Source organism: Meles meles, chromosome 18, assembly GCF_922984935.1.
Source record: "Meles meles chromosome 18, mMelMel3.1 paternal haplotype, whole genome shotgun sequence".
NCBI classification, from domain to species: domain Eukaryota; kingdom Metazoa; phylum Chordata; class Mammalia; order Carnivora; family Mustelidae; genus Meles; species Meles meles.
This window is the reverse complement of record NC_060083.1, coordinates 62934804-62949866: the sequence shown is the minus strand read 5'-3', so window position 1 is coordinate 62949866 and position 15063 is coordinate 62934804. Positions and strand designations below refer to the sequence as shown.

Below are 15063 nucleotides of genomic sequence, written 5' to 3'. Positions count from 1 at the left end.
ACCGCGTTGACTGGGACCGACGGTGGAGGGTTACGCACTCGTCCCCAGACGCTCGCCAGCACACCCCTCCGCACGCACCCCAAGGCCCCCAGCGGGCAGCACTGAGCGCCCCTCGACGCGCCGTCCCTGCAGCGGGAGGCCATTCTGCACCAAAGGAATGAACCGCGTGCCACGAGACAGGTGATTCTCGACACCTCCCGGCAAGGGGAAGAAGCCTTCACAGAGGACCACACGGCACCTGGTCCCGTGTGTGCAACATCCAGTCGGCAAATCCACACGGACGGAAAGCGGGGCGCTGGTTGCCGAGGGCTGGAGGGGAAGGGAGTGAGGAACTCGTGTTTAACGGGATGGGGTTTTGGAGTGGGGAGAATGTTCTAGAACCGAGTAGGGGTTTGGTTGCACATTCCGAATGTGCTAAATGCCACTGAATTGTTCATGTTTGAAAACAGCGGTTTGTTTTGGGGCACCTGGGGGGCTCAGTCGGTGAAGCCTCTGCCTTCAGCTCAGGTCATGACCTCAGGGTCCTGGGATCGAGTCCCGAATCGGGCTCTCTGCTCGGCGGGGAGCCTGCTTCTCCCTCTGCTGCTCTCCCTGCTCGTGCTCTGTCTCTCTCTCTGACAAATAAATAAATAAAATCTTTTAAGAAAAGGTTTTTATGTTATATGAATTTCACCTCAATAAAAAAAAAGAAATACGCGGAACGGGAAGCGACGCCTTGCATAAAGCCTGAATCAGACAGAAAACATGCATGAGCAGGGGTCTCACCCAGGGGCTGGCGCTGAGCCCCGCCCCACCTGCCCTGCGGGGAACTGTCTTCTGGAAGGCCCAGCCCGCGTCCACCTCTGCCAGGGCTACACGTGACAGGTGGGGGACCCGGTGTGAGCTTCCAGGCCCCTGGAACTAACCCTGCCCCAAGCTGACCGAGGGCCGGTCCCCGGCAGCCCCGCTGGTTTCATTTCTGTCCAGTGGTGCCCTAGACCCCGGCCCTGCCTTGGCCTGCTGTCGCGCCCGCCCACTGCCCTCCAGCCCTGTCCTGAGTCCCAGTCCTGTGAAACCCATCCCCCTTCCTCTGCAGCGAGCTTTGTGGACAGCATAAGGCTCCCTCCAGCCTCTGCCACCTCCCAGGTCCTGGCGTGTCCCCCTGGGGGCGCTGGGGTCACCTGACTGGCCCTGAGCACTGGAATCCTCGGGGGCCGCCCTCTGCTCTCTGAGGTCTCTTCTGCGAATGCCGGGAGCCCTCTCCTCCTCACCCTGCCACTCACGGCTGTGGAGGAGAGTTCTTGGGGCGGGGGACAGGTCTGTCCCCTGCTCAGTGACACACCCGCCCACAGGTGGGGGCAGGCCCTTGATGACAAGAGGAGCCCCTGACCCCAACCCTATCCCCAGGTTGTGGCCACGTTCCACGTGCAGCAGGTCTGGAGGTGAAGTCCCAGCGGGCAGAGCATCCCCGGGGAGCTGTCGTGCGTGGGGTCGTGGGCTGAATCCAGGCAAGCTCCCGTGCCCAAATGCTCGTGTGTCTTCTGACAGGAGGCTCGCCACAGAGGCCGCCCCGTGCCCTTGGCCCCGCCCCTGTGTCCTCTCCCTCCGGCCTGGGAGGGAGGGTGCCCCCCAGGAGGTACGTCCGTGTCCTAGCCCGTGGTACCTGTTAGGTCTGGTTTGGAAATACGGGCTTTGTCGACGTGCCCGAGTTAGGATGGGACCGCACCAGAGGGGGCCGGGCCCTCGGCCGGCTGCTTCCTGATGGGAGCAGAGAGACCCTGAAAACGGAGTTCTTGGCCCCGGGGAGCTGGAAGGGGTGAGGAGGCCCTTCCCCCTGGCCCTTTAGCACGCGGGCCTGCCGACCCCCAGAGCCAGGACAGGCCATTTCTGCAGTTCAAGGCCTCGGCCAGTGGCCATTTGTCAGGGCGGCCCTAGGACACTCGCTAAGCCCCCAACCCCCCACCTGGACCCCCTCGTGCTCTCTGCTTCCTGCCCCCATCCCACCCCGGGCTCGTCCCTTTGTGGGACCCTCTCCCCAAGCCTCAGGTGAGCGCCGCACCAGAAAGCACTGCAACCCCCTCCCTTTACTAGGGGCCTAATGAAGGGGCCCGCAGGTCGCGGGGGTCGGCACAGAGGAGGCGGTCAACCGCAGGCCGGCACCGCTCCTGGGCCCCCTGGGGCCTGACATGGGCCGGCCGGGGTGCATGTCGGGGGCAAGGGGCTGACAGGCAAGCGGGCCGGGCCTCCTCTCGCCCCGGGCCCCAGGTGGCTCCGCGCCAGCTGCCGTGAGCCCAGCTGCCGTCGGCTCTCCTGGGCGGCGGACTCCACACCGGATCGCATCAGACGGAGTCTCGCGGCTACGAGGCCGGCAGCTTTCTTGCCCCGTGACTCACGCTCCGACGGGTCCCCGTGCAGAACGCAGAAGCCGGGGATTGTGAGGACGTCCGTGGGGTTGCACCAGCCTCCCTTCCCACAGCAGGACTTCCATCGCCCCGGGGAGAGGCCCTGCGCCCCTTCGGCAGGCGCCGCTCAACCCCGCCGTGTCCCTACGGTTGGGGACATGGGGTCCCTCACTCGGCTTCTCTCCCTGAGCACACCACCCCTGCCCCCGTCAGTGCTTTGGTGACACTCCACGACGTCTCCCCACTGCTCGTGCCCACTCCCCTGCGGACGGACACGACTCCCGAGCTCCCGGGGGCCCCCTGGGTGCCTCACTCTTGTCACCCTCCCCGGCCGCACGCCCCTCCTGCATGCGGGTCACCTCCCCTTCCCTGCACCTTCTCCGGCCCCGAACTCCCTTTGGGGACCCCCTTCCTGGCCAGGCCCACCCCTGCGGGTCCTTCTAGGACCTGCCCTCCCTCTGCCGTCCTAAGCGTGGGGCAGGCAGGACTCTTGCGGGACACCATCCGCCCTGGATGTCTCTGTGACCAGAGGCCCGGGGGCATCTCGCCTCTGACTTCGGTCTCCGTGGGCCCTCAGCCTGGCCTCTGTGGAGCAAGGCCCTTGGAACAGGCCCCTCAGCCAGGGGTTACTCAGGCATGTGGCACCCCTGCACCCCCCTTTATGGGGCTCAGCCCCTGCTGTGGCCGCGGAGTGAGGCGTATTTTCAGAACTCTCTGGCCATCCCAGGATCGGCAGAAGGCGCTCCTGTGCGAAACTTGGGGTGGGCTGGCCACCGGCCACCCCCAGATTGGCAGGTCCCACCCTGCCCCCCCTTCACTCCCTCCTGCCCTGTGCACTGGGACCGGCCTCTCTCACCGCCCCGCCCCTGCCGCTGGACAAGCAAAGTCCTGTGACTCAGGACCTGCCCGTCGTAGTGTTTTATCCTGCTGGTGTGCGGGTCCTTTCCTGTCCTGTCTTCTCTCGGAGCGCGAGGGACTGGACCTCCAGCCTGGAGGCCATGGGAAGAGTCCGCGGCAGCCTGGCCTGCCCCGGGTAGCTCCGCTCTGCCCGCCACAGGGTCGAAGAGCCTGGTCCTGCCCCGCTGGCTTCGTCAGGCCAGCATGGAGCAGGCTCCTGTGGGCCTGGGGCCTTGGGCTTGGAGCCCCCAGAAGCACAGCACTTCCTGCAGGCACAGGGACCCTCCCCTGCATTCCAGCGCCCGCCTTCCCGCCTCACAGGACTGATGGATGGCGGAGAGTGCTTGCTGCCTGGCCTCACGTGGGAGCCCTAACCCAAGGAACAGACTAAGGGTGGCAGGGATCTGGGACATCTCTTGTTCAACGGTCACCATGCCCAGGGAGCAGGAGGGCTCCGGGTTCCAGGAAAACCTCAGAGGATCCTGGTTCCCCGGGGGCGCGGCAGGGTGGGAAGGGGAGTCAGTAAGCTCGGATGGGGTGGGATTGTTGCACCTGGAGCCCCCGGGGTCTTCCCTGCCCTGCCCAGAACCCAGACGGTGGTCCAGAGCCGCAGCGCTCCGAGACCTGGCCCATCCTCGGCCTGAGGCCTCTGCTGCAGGGTCCCTGAGTGCTGGGGGTGAGCGCACACACGTGTCCACAGGGGAACTGGCGTGGAGGACTGTCTTCTCACCCTGCTCACTGAGGCCAGCCACAGTGCTGTGGAGGCTCTGGACAGAGGGTACTTAGGGCCACTGGACATCTCCCCTGCCTGTCCCCAAGGGGCGCCCCTGGATTGGTTGGGGTCCAGGTACGTGGGGCACCTGCTTGGGCGGGCAGCAGAGGTCCCTGACTGCGGGGACACGCCACATCACAGCCCTCAGCCACCCCACCCTCGGCGACCTCCTGCCTTCCAAGCCCCCGGGGTCTGAGCATTTGCTGCTGACCAGACCTCGACTGGCCACACTCCACCTGTGGCTCCTTCACCGCCCACACCCCCCCCCCCCCCCCCCCCCCCCCCCCCCCCCCGCCCCGGGGGCCAAAACTGCTTACAGCAACTTCACACCATTAGGGCCGGAAAGAAGGCTCTGGATCTCCGGACCCTCCACAGGCCCCTGGTGGGGTGGGGCTGCCCCTTCAGGGACCCCGCGGGACCATTCCTCTGGCCTTCAGGCCCTTTCTACACAAGAGGTCCTCTGAAAAGGACAAGGTCACGTTCTGACACCCTCTCCCGAAGGGGCCGACTGCTTGCGGGGGGCACCGACCCACCCGTGCTCTCCCCAGAGCCCCGCCGGCCCTGCTGGGGGCAAGCGCCCCTCCCGCCGCCACAGCACCGCTGCCCCCCCCCCCCCCCGGCCCTGGCCAGGGCCCGTGCCGCTCGGCGGAATGAATGGACGCACGAACCAGCGCCATCCGAGTGACCGCTCCCCTGCAGCTCGCCCTCACAGGGAGGAGGGGCGTTGGCCGCAGCCCCCCGCCCCGCGCCCCGCGGCCCCTGCAGCGGGCGCCGCAGCCGTGCAAGATGGCGCGGCCCGGGGGGGTGACGGTCCCCGGGTGCCCGGCGCCGTGCACTCCCTGCGGGGGCGACCGCCTCCTCCTCCGCGTCGTCGCGGCGGGGCCCAGCGGGGGCGGCCGGTGCAAAACGCCCCCCGCCGTCCCCCGCGCGGGCGCCGCCCCAAGGGCGCGGGGCCGGACGCCGATCCGCCCCGAAACCTGCGTGTGCGGGCCGCGTGCCAGGCCCGAGCCCCGTGCGCGTGGCCCCCCGCGCGCCTCCGGGCGCCCCTGCGCGCGCTTTCGTATCCTCCTGCGTGCCGGGGCCCGCCTCCTCCCCCGCCGCGCCCCGGGTCTCCCGTCCTGCGCCCCCGTCCCCCTGCCCCAGCCTCCGCGCCTCCTCCCTCCCCGCCGCGGGTCTCCGCGCGCCCCCAGCCTCCCCTCTCCGCGCGCCCCCGGCCCCCCGCCCCGCGCGCGCTCCCGCCGGTGTTTTCGGACTGCACCAGCCCCGAGCCCCGCGGCGCCGCGGCCCGCCCGGCGGAGGCTCCTCGTCCGCCGCCCGCGCCCGCCCCGCCCGCGCGCCCGCCCCGGGCCCACGGCTGCGGCTGCGGCTGCGGCGGTGGGCGCTCGGCGGGCGGGCAGGGCGCGCTCCGCACCTGCGGCGGCCGCTCTGGCGATGGCGCGGCGCGGGCCGGGGCCCCGGGCGTCCTGAGCGCAGCGGCCGCGGGGGGTGCCCGCCGCGCCGCTGGCCCTGGCCATGTCGTCGTCCTTCTTCAACCCCAGCTTCGCCTTCAGCTCGCACTTCGACCCCGGTGAGTCCGCTGGCCGCGCCCCTGGGCCAGCCCTCTGCCCAATGCGGCTGCCCCCAGCCTGACGGGGTGCCCCCAGCCCCCCACTGCGGACATGGTGCTTCCTGAGCCGCGGTGTCCGCTTTTGCGTGGAAATTAACCCTTTCCCCACCCTGAGCAGAGCCGGCAGGAGATACCGCTGGCGGGAAGGACCCCTAGAGACCCCCAGCTCGGAGGAGGTGGGCAGGCCTTGGTGTTGGCACGGCCCTGCTGAAGCCTCTGGCGGGGGGTGGGCAGCGGAGCTGCAGGCCGGTCTCTGTGGATGCCTCGGGCTCAGGTAACTGGGGCGGGAGGGCCTGCATTGGCCCCAGGTGTCCAGGGGAGGAAGTGGCCAGGACGGAGGGCCTCCCGGAAGGGGTGGGAGTACGGGCGTTGGGTCCCAGGCCACCACAGCCCCTTGCCTGTCTGCGGTCTTGGTGTAGGAAGCCCCTCTCCGGGCTGGGAGCCAGTTCTCGGGAGCCCTGCCTGGCTACCCAGCAGCCCGCATGGGGAGCTGGGAGCAGTGGGTGCCCACAGGACAGAGCCCACCGGGCAGAGGCTTGGAGGAGTTGGGCCTCAGTGGGTGCCCAGGACAGCGGGAGAGGCCCAGGTGGCCCCGTCCAGCTGGCTTGGGGGGACCTGGGGTCCGGCGCCTTGCTCGGCCAGACGGGTGGTGGCAGCCGCGTGTTTCCCTGCGCCGCCTGGCCTCCTGGCGGTGGTGGGCAGCCGCGGTGGCCACAGGGCCGGGGGCGGCTAGAGGCGGGCGTCTGTTCCCAGGAGGGGCCGGGCTTTCTTCCCCTGGTCTTGGCCCGCTCCAGACCTCCTCCAGCAGCTGGGAGAGGAGTCCCTGCGCTGGGGCCGGGGCCCAGGGGCCAGAGTCCCACCACATGTCACTGGGGCTCTGGCGCAGGCTAACCCGGCCAGAACAAAGCCCAGAGCACATGCGACGGGCTCTCCTGGGTCTCCCTGCCTGGAGCTGGGCCCAGTGTGTGCAGCCACGCGCAGGGTCCCCCGGGCACGGCCCCGTCTGAAGGCATTTGCTCCCGAGGGAAGGGAGCTGACGTGAGGTCTGTCTGTTGGGTTTAGGGTGTGGGTGTCAGTCCCTCGGAAAAGACTTGCCGGGCAACAGAGTCCCAGGGCTTGGAGAGCCTGCGGGGCTGGATGGCAGCAGCTCCAGGCCCGGAAAAGCTTCGGGGACGGGCATCCAGGTAGCCCAGGGCCAGTGCTCCAGGCAGCTGCCAGCTGGGAGGTGAGGGTCCAGCCTTAGGATGAGGCCTTGGAACTACTGGCAGGCTTGGGATGTGTGTGTGCGCATGTGCGTGCGCCGGGACTGACCCTGGGATGGAGGCCCTCCCCCACGTCCAGCCTCTATGTGGAGCCCGGACTTGCCCTGCGTGGGCTCAGCACGCCCCTCCCTCCCCTCGGCGGTGTCCTGGGCACCCGACCCCTCCCCCACTTCAGAGAAACAAGGGGCTTTGCGTGTCTTGCAGGTGTTTGCGTAAACAAACAGTGTAATTACAACGTGCCGGTGCAGTGACTTCCAGGGGCAGAAGCTGTCAGGAGGGCAAGGGGAGGTCTCCTCGGCGGGCCCAGCGAAGGGCAGAGCTGTGTCCCCCGTGGGAGGGTCAGCCCTGGCTGGCGGCAGTGGGTACTGGGCTGGGGTGCAAGGCTCCATGCTGGCCCCCGCGTGGGTGTCAGGGAGAGCAAGGGTGGCGTCCCCGGCTTTCTGATAGACGTCCGGCATTCAGAGCCCCACTCCCACCCGCCGGAGTCTCTCTGACGCGGTCTTCTCGTCTGTGAAATGGGACAGCGGTCACGACCTCCCAGGCCCTCTTGCTGGTTAAGCGCCGGGGAAGCTTGGCCCTCCGTGAGCAAAGACTGTGGTGGAGGGGGCGGTGGGGAAGACACAGGGCTCCGTGGCGTCTCTCCATCCCCGAAGCGGAGGGAAGGGGCTCTTTCTGAGGGCTGCGGGGGTGGGGGGTGCGGGCCCTGCTGGGGGCCACCAAGCCCAGAGGGCAGGGAAGACCTGCGTTGCTGGCCATCTGGGAGTTTATTTCCGTGACCGCCCCACAGTCAGGGGTGGAGAGGGAGGCCGGGCCCAGGCGGGGCGTCCTCACAAAGTCACCAGGCCTGGCCATGGATCCTTCTTGGGATTCTGTGCTGGTCCCCTTTGTGGTGGGGACCGTAATGGTGGTGGTTACGTGGAGAAGGGGACTGCGCTGCAGGTTCAAGGCAGGCCCGGGCTTGGGGCTCCTGCACCTAAGCCAGAAGCCGTCTGGGCCACCACCCGCTCTCGGACACGGGCAAAACTGGGGTGCCGCGAGGGGCCAGGCCCGAGTGCGTGCTCTTGGGGCAACGTGGGCCGGTGCCGGCTGCTGTCGGACTCTTTCCCAGGCTGTGAGGCCGTGCGGGGTTTCTCCGCGCCCCAGCCGTGTGGCCGTAGTGCTGTGGGGCTGGTCCCTTCATCTCTCTGAGGCTCAGCCTCCCGTGGGCGACACCTCACTCTGGGGACACCAGCTGGGCGAGGTGTGGGAGCCAAGGACTGAGGGGTGCTGGGGCTGCCGTGGGATGGGTCGGGAGTGGTTGGGCCAGTCCGGGAGGAGGGGATGGTGTGGCCTCGAGGGAGTGGGTCACCTCTCCTCCAGGAGTGTCCCAAGGCAGGGGACTGGCCAGGTGAAGCCCGAGGGACCTCAGTGGGTGCTGGGCAGGAGCAGAGCTCACTCAGGCTGCTGTGGTTCCTGGGAAGGCCTCGAGTCCCTGACCCCGGGCGGCCTGGAGCTGTCGGAGGGGCTGCCTTCTGGCTCTGGCCACCCCCGGGGTCCCTAGCCGTGGACCCCGCCCCTCTCTGGTCATGTGGCCCCCTCTGTGCCGCCTCCGTTTCCTGACCTGTAAGCTGGGAGTCGGTGCGGTGCTCACTGCTTGGTGACCTCAGAGGCCACGTGAGGGTCCCCAGGGTCGGTGGCCCTGTGAACCGAGTGGATACTCGAGCCTCGGGGCTCCCCTGCCCGCCGGGGAACCTCTCACTCCTCCCACCAGGCAGAGCCTGGACTAGGGGCCTGGCCTGGAGCCCGGTCCCCCCGAGGCCAGACCACCTCCCTGGCCTTAGGTGGCCTTGAACCAGGCACAGCGGTGCCCCCGGCTTTCGTGTGTGGATTCTAGCGCCCCCTTGTCCGTGGGGCCCCCCGTGAGGCCACTAGCCCCACCAGGACCCATTGCGCCCATGGCCCTGACCTCCCAGGTGTCACATCCACAGCCCCGTTCGGCTGTTGACTTCTGCTGCCCTGGGGCCGGGGCCGGGGGCACTAAGCCTTCCTGGGGGGGGGCCCTGGCTGCGGGGAGAGCCACATCCCGCCTCCCCTGCTCGGGCCCCAGCCCCCGCCCCTGCTCTCATCCCAACGGTGTGGAAAGAGTCGTCCGTGCTGGTGGCTGGTCGTCTGCTGTCACCGGGCTACACACCCTTTCCCGGGTGGGCTGGCCTGGCCCTCTCCCGGGGGTCCCTGCTTTGGGGTGCACGCACCCCTCCTTTACCTGGGAGACTTCCCCGCGGACCCGCTCCTCCCCATCTCAGCGGGCGCCTGGACACACCACCGACCCCCGCAACCCCCCCCAGCGGGGACCTTGTTTGGAAACAGTTTTTGTGGGTGTCAGGCGTTCAGATGAAGTCCTGCGTTCAGGGAGGGCCTGGGCCCGCGGCTGAGGTCGTTACAGAAGAAAGCAGAGGGGCTCGGGGGAGCAGGCGGCCGCCGGGGGCCTCTAGAAGTGGGGAGAGGCCGGCAGGATCCAGAGGGAGGGAGGCCTTGATGGAGGGCTCCCGAGAGACCCCACAGGCTGTGGTTGACCCCCCCAACTCGTGATTTGTTCCAGAGTCCCTCCCCGGGGGGTTCCGGCCTGCCTCGCGCCCTCAGCCGGCCTCCCCTCTCTACTTGTGGTGGCCGCGTCCACCTGGAGGAGGCTTGGGGAGAACGTGAGGGAACCCACGTGCGGACAGCTGGGCCTGCCTCTCGCACAGAATGGGCACCAGCAGGGCAGCGGCCTGAGGCGTCCCCGCCCCCCGCAAAGGAAGCGAGGGCAGGGGACGCCGGGCCGGAGCCAGTCCCCAGGTGGTCTGTCTGGGCTATGTCCACGCCAAGCCCCTTGGCTTCCTCCGCCGGGGCCGGGGCGGAGAAAGGGCACCTGGGGGTCCGGAGTGGGGTTGGGGGGGTCTCCTGATGGCCACCCTGGGGTTAGACCAGCGGCCAGAGCCACGTGGGAGTGGCTGCCCAGAGCTGGGCACGTGGGGGTTTCTGGGAGGACATGGGCCGCTGTCCCCCATCAGCCCCGGGCATGGGGGGGCTCACAGTCTCGAGGCCCAGCCCCGGCTCTGGCCCTGGCAGAGGAAGGGGCAGGACAGGACTAGTGCAGGCGCTGGCTCTGGGCAGCCGAGGGGCCACTCACCTGTCACAGGTTGTGTGGGGCGTGGCAGTGTTGTCCCGGGGACTGGAGGACCGGGCGGGGCCCCACAGGTCCCCTCTCACGGCAGGAGGCCGCCGGGCCTGTCCTTGATCACCCCTGGCGAGGGTGTGGTGCGCCCCCTCCTTCCCCACAAAAAGGGGGCCCTCAGCTGTCGCCCACCTGTTGGCCTGGGCACAGCTGGCCCGGAGCTGGCCGAGGAGCCGGCCAGCCCATCCATGTGAGTCGGGCCAGGAGCAGGGGAGCTGGCGGCCCAGGCCCGGTCCCTACCGACGTCTCCACTGTGCTGAGGGTGCCGTGGGGGATGGGCAGCAGGGTGGTGCCAAGGAACCGGGCCTATGTCAGGGAGTCCTCCCTGGGCGGCCGGCTCCGGGGAAGGGCCTGCTGGGCATCACGCCCCGTTCCTGCCGCACGGCGGTTCTTAATGAACTTGAACAAGGGGCCCCGCAGGTTGTGCAGCCAGGACTGCCCGGGGCCGCAGGCCAGCCTCAGGCCCCCGCTAGGAGGGTCGGGGCGGGGGTCGTCGGTCAACGGATGCGGTGGCTTCGCAGCGCAGCCCGGGGCTCTGGGGCCGCCTGTGGGGCCGGTGGCCGGGCTCTGCTGCTGGGGACACCGGCCGCGGGTGCCCTCCGGCCCCGGGGAGAAGGACTTCGACTTCTCTGGGGGTGCCGTACCCGGTGCCCCACGCCGGACGGCCCTTGTGGGGCGGCGGGTCGCGGGCCTCGCTCACTCCGCGGACAGTAACCCCCCAGGGGACACGGCGCCGAGCTTCCACGGGCCCGGCTGTGGACGGTTGTCACCTGCCCGCCGCTCCGTGACGTTTCCGCCGAGATGTGGCTCGCGTGCGCTTCGGTGGCGTCTGTCGTCCTCGCCCGTTGTGCAGCCGTCACCGCCAGTTTTAGAACTTCTGTCCCGAGGACAAACCCCACGCGCCCTGCCAGTCCCACTCCGTTCCCGGCCCCCCCGGCTCCCCCACGCAGGGAGGGGGTCGCCCCACGAGGGCACATCATAGCAGCAAATTGTGTAACGCAGGGACTTTGCTGTCTCCCGGGTTGGCGGGTCGGTGCCGGCTCCTGGCGCTCGCTGACCGGCCTCTCGCTGTGGCCGATCGGGGCGCAGCTGCCGGACTGCCGGGCGCCTTCCCGGGGCCTCGTCGCCCGTGTGGCGATCTCGTCCATGCATGTCCCTCTGAGCCTCTCCCTTATCCGTTGGGCGCAGCTGTGTACCCTGGGACCAAGCCCTTGGGCAGCTACGTGTCAGAGCTCACCGGCCAGCGCCGGGGCCAGACTTTTCCTGATTCCCAGCTCCGTGACGCCCCTGGTCGCCGACAGGCCACCGTGGGAGATGGCCCCGCTGGAGCCAGCAACGGCCACGCGTGGAGACCTTCCCCTTCCCCCTTCGTCGTTTCCAGAATGCTGGCTGTGAAGCCTTTGGGCGTCTTGTTTATTCTGGGAAGAAGCCTGAAGCCTTCCTGGGAGGGCCCCCCCGCCCCCCCCCCCCCCCCCGCAGGAGGCAGTCTCTGGCCCAGAGGCGCTCGGGCTTCTCAAAGCCGCTTAGCCTTGGAGGGCGCTGTCCCAGCCCTTTGGTGGGTCCTGCTCCGGGCAGGCAGAGCTGGGCTCCTTTTTCCGGGCCCACGGGCGCATCCCTGGCCTGAGCCATGCTCCCGCCACCCCCCTTCCCTCGCCAGCCTCACCCCAACTCTGCCCTACACGGGGTCCAGGCAGAAACTTGACACCAAGGATGGTGTGAAGTCGGGCCCGAGCAAATGTGAGCCTGGTGGCCTTTTGGCCTCCTCCAAGCTGCTGTCCCCCCCCCCCGCCCCCGGCCATGCTCAAGAGAGGGAGGACTCATCTCCGGCTCGGGTCGCTCGGGAAGACCTGGTGCCCAGCATGTCACGGCGGGTGCAGGGGAGCGAAATGGTCAGGCCTGTCTTCCCGAGGGGTTACCCACAGGCCCCCAGGGGGCATGGGGGCCCCAGACGTGTGTGTCTCCGAAGGACAGGTGGACGAGGCGGGGGGCCAAGTGGGAGGAGCCGGTGTGTCCGTCAGAGGGGAGTGGGAGGCAGCACCCGTGTAACCCCTTCTCACCCAGATCCCCCAAGCCCCCCGTCCCGGGACTGGCCAGAGGGCTGGGCCCGTGGTGGGGGGGGGTGGGGCTCTGGTGTCGGTGGGGCTGGCCAGGCCTGAGTTTTCTACGGTGTCACTGGAAGACACGGAGGTTGTGGAACTTCCTTCCGTCCCTGTGTCTGTGACAAGCTGGCCTGACGCGGGCCGGGGCAGGGACAGCAGCTCAGCTGGTCCCGGGGCGGGGTCCTGATGGAACCCCTGGGGCTGGGCCACCCCTGGACGGTCCCTGCGCTGCCGAGAGCGCGTCTGTCGTGTGTGAGTCCGTGCCCATGCGTGCGACTGGGTGTGCGCACGTAGGAGGGTGTGGGGTTGCGCCTGGGTGGGAGTGTGACGCGTGGACACGTGTGGCAGTGGACGAACGCACGTGGATTTCTGTGGCGTGTGTGTGTGCACACGTGCGTTCGCCCACTGCCTGGTGCGTGCCCCCCTACTCCAGAAGGAAGGCCGAGGCCCCACCGGTGCCCTCCTGCCCCTGGGGAGTTAGAGTCCGAGGGCCCCCTCGCGGGCTCTGGGGAGGTCTGAGCTCCCGCCCCGCAGGGATAGCGGGCAGCGGGCTGACGGCGGCCGCACCAGCTGCCAGCTGCCCTCTGCAGATCTGCGGTCCGGGCTCCAGGAAGGACCCCCCGCCTACCCGGTGAGCAGCTGCCGGGACCCAGCGTGGTCCACCGCCGCAGCGCCCAGCAGGCCCGGGGCACCCGGCAGGGGTGGCCTGGGTGGGCCTTGGAGTCCCGAGTCCTCATGGGGGGCAGGGGACTCGCGGCTCGGCTGGCGGTCGCCCCAGGACCCTTGCGCGTCCCTCACAGGGAGGAGGCGGTACCCCCCCCAGCCCCATGCCTCTGTCCTCCACCCTCTGTCCCACACACAGCAGGCGGCGCCCTCGTCTGTCTGGCCTGCGAGCAGACGGGGCCTCTGGGCCCCAGAAGTGTGGGAGGCCCTGGGGAGGGGGCAAGGGGGTCTCCCCACCCAGACGCCCCGTGGGCCTCTCTCCCCTTGGGGGGGGTGCAGCCCGGGCAGCTGCGGGATGAGGTCGGGCTGGGCCTGGCCCGAGTCCGTTTCTGAGGTGGGGAGGCCGGGCCTCGGTTTCCCCACTGGGCTGTGGTCAGATGAGGCCGGCGGCTGTCCAGGTTGGCTCAGGACACAGTGCCAGCCCCTGGGCGGGGGTGAGTCCTGCAAGTGTGGCTGTTGCCGTGGGCGGCCGGGCGGGGGGCGGGCGTGCTGAGCCGGGGCCGAGGAGGCCGGTGTGTCTGAGCCCGCGTTTACGGGCCCGCGCACTCCGGCTGCCGCTCCCGGCCCCACGTGGGAGCCTGACAGCCGAGTGGGCTTCGATTTAGTCCCTGGTCTGTCCTGTCACCCGTCGGGCGGGCCTCTGAGAGTTGGGGGAAGTGGGGAAGCAGAGGGCCGGGGCCCTGCCTGCGAGGCGCCCAGCCACATGGGTCCCAGGCCCGGTGGAGGGCCGCTGTGGCCCTGCTTGGGACACCCCTCCTTTTGGAAGAAACGTCTGGGTCTGGGCCCACAGATGAACCTTGTGGAGAGCCTCTGCCCCCAAGTCCCCCAGCCCCAGACCTGTCTGCGGTGTGGCCTCCCTCTGCTTGCCCCGGGAACCCCAGAATCCTGCCACGTCCTGCGGCTTGCGCGGCGGGGGGCTGGGAGGTGGGAGTGTCCGAGCCAGACAGGGGACACTCTGACACCCCGGGCCCACGGACCTCCGCCCTGAGTGCCGTTCTCTGGCCTCATCCCGCTAGCTCAGCAGAATGCCCTCCTGGCCGAGGGTCCTTCCTGGGCAGGACCCTGTTGGCGTCACCAGGCGGGCATGGAGGCTGGCGGACTGGTGCCGGGGTTCCTCAGATGCGTGGCCAAGACCCCGCGCAGGCCTGCGGCTGACCCTGGAGCCCGAGTCCCCGTGGGCCGGGCCGTTGGGCCACCTCCAGGAAGGAGCCCAGGGCTCCCCGACTGGGCCGTGCTGGGGCCCCCCCCGAGGAGTGAGCGCCCCATGGTGTGAGCAGCTGGGACATCTGGCCGTGACGGGCGGGACTTTCCGCTGTGGACACGGCCGCCGTTGCAAGGGGGTTTGGGCAGCTCCCCGAGGGGACGGGGTGAGACGGGGGGATGTTGGGGGGTCGGGCAGGGCTGGCCTGTTCTGACCCGGCCTCTGATGCATCGTAGGGCTCGCGTCACGCTTTCTTAAGCTGAAGTGAACCACGACAGAGGGGACAACGGGGCACTGAGTGCGTTCCCAGTCCTAGAACATTCTCCTCACCCTGTAAAGACCCAGGGAGCCATGCGTACCCCTCTCCACCCCAGCCCGGTGCAGCCGCCCAGCGGGGCCCAGAGTGGCCGCCACTTTCCACAGCGTCACTTATGGAGGACGAGGCTTCCCGCTCTCCGCTTCCTTGCTCACGTCCCGTTAGAGAAATCGTGGCCACCGTTGTGGGTCAGATGGCACACTTGTCGTTCAGAGCAGCTGCCCGGCGGACGGCAGGGTGTGGCCCCTCCGTGGGACCCCAGGGAAACCGAGGCCCTTGGTGTCGAGGCCGGAGGGCTTGTCCCGGCCCTGCCCTTGCTCCGTCCAAGTGGTTCCTGAGTCCGGTGTGTCTCAGGTCCCGGGAATGTGCCCTCAGGCTGAAGGGACAGGGAGGGGAATGGCCAGACTCTGGGCAAGCGGTTTCGCGTGGAGGGTCTCAGGGCGAGCCGGGGGTGGTGCTTTTGAAGGTGGCTCTGGCCGAGGGTGAGGAAGGGCAGGGCGGCTCCAGAGCCCTGAAGTTGGGCAGCGTCCTGCCTGCGCTGGTGGTGGTCAGTGGCCTGGGAAGGGTGGATGTGGGGAGAGCCAAGAGGGGTCTGAGGGCATTGGGGTGTCTG

The 15063-nt window shown here is 69.2% G+C and overlaps 1 protein-coding gene across 1 annotated transcript in view; it reads left to right on the top strand.

Annotated features, from left to right (window-relative positions):
- The first annotated feature begins 5467 nt into the window (after positions 1–5467).
- AATK (apoptosis associated tyrosine kinase) overlaps positions 5468–15063 on the top strand; it is a 30424-nt gene continuing 20828 nt past the window's right edge. Inside the window, exon 1 of the mRNA XM_045984015.1 lies at positions 5468–5617. Within this exon, the coding sequence (XP_045839971.1) occupies positions 5563–5617 (55 nt within the window). The 5' untranslated portion in view covers positions 5468–5562. The remainder of the gene's footprint in view (positions 5618–15063) is intronic.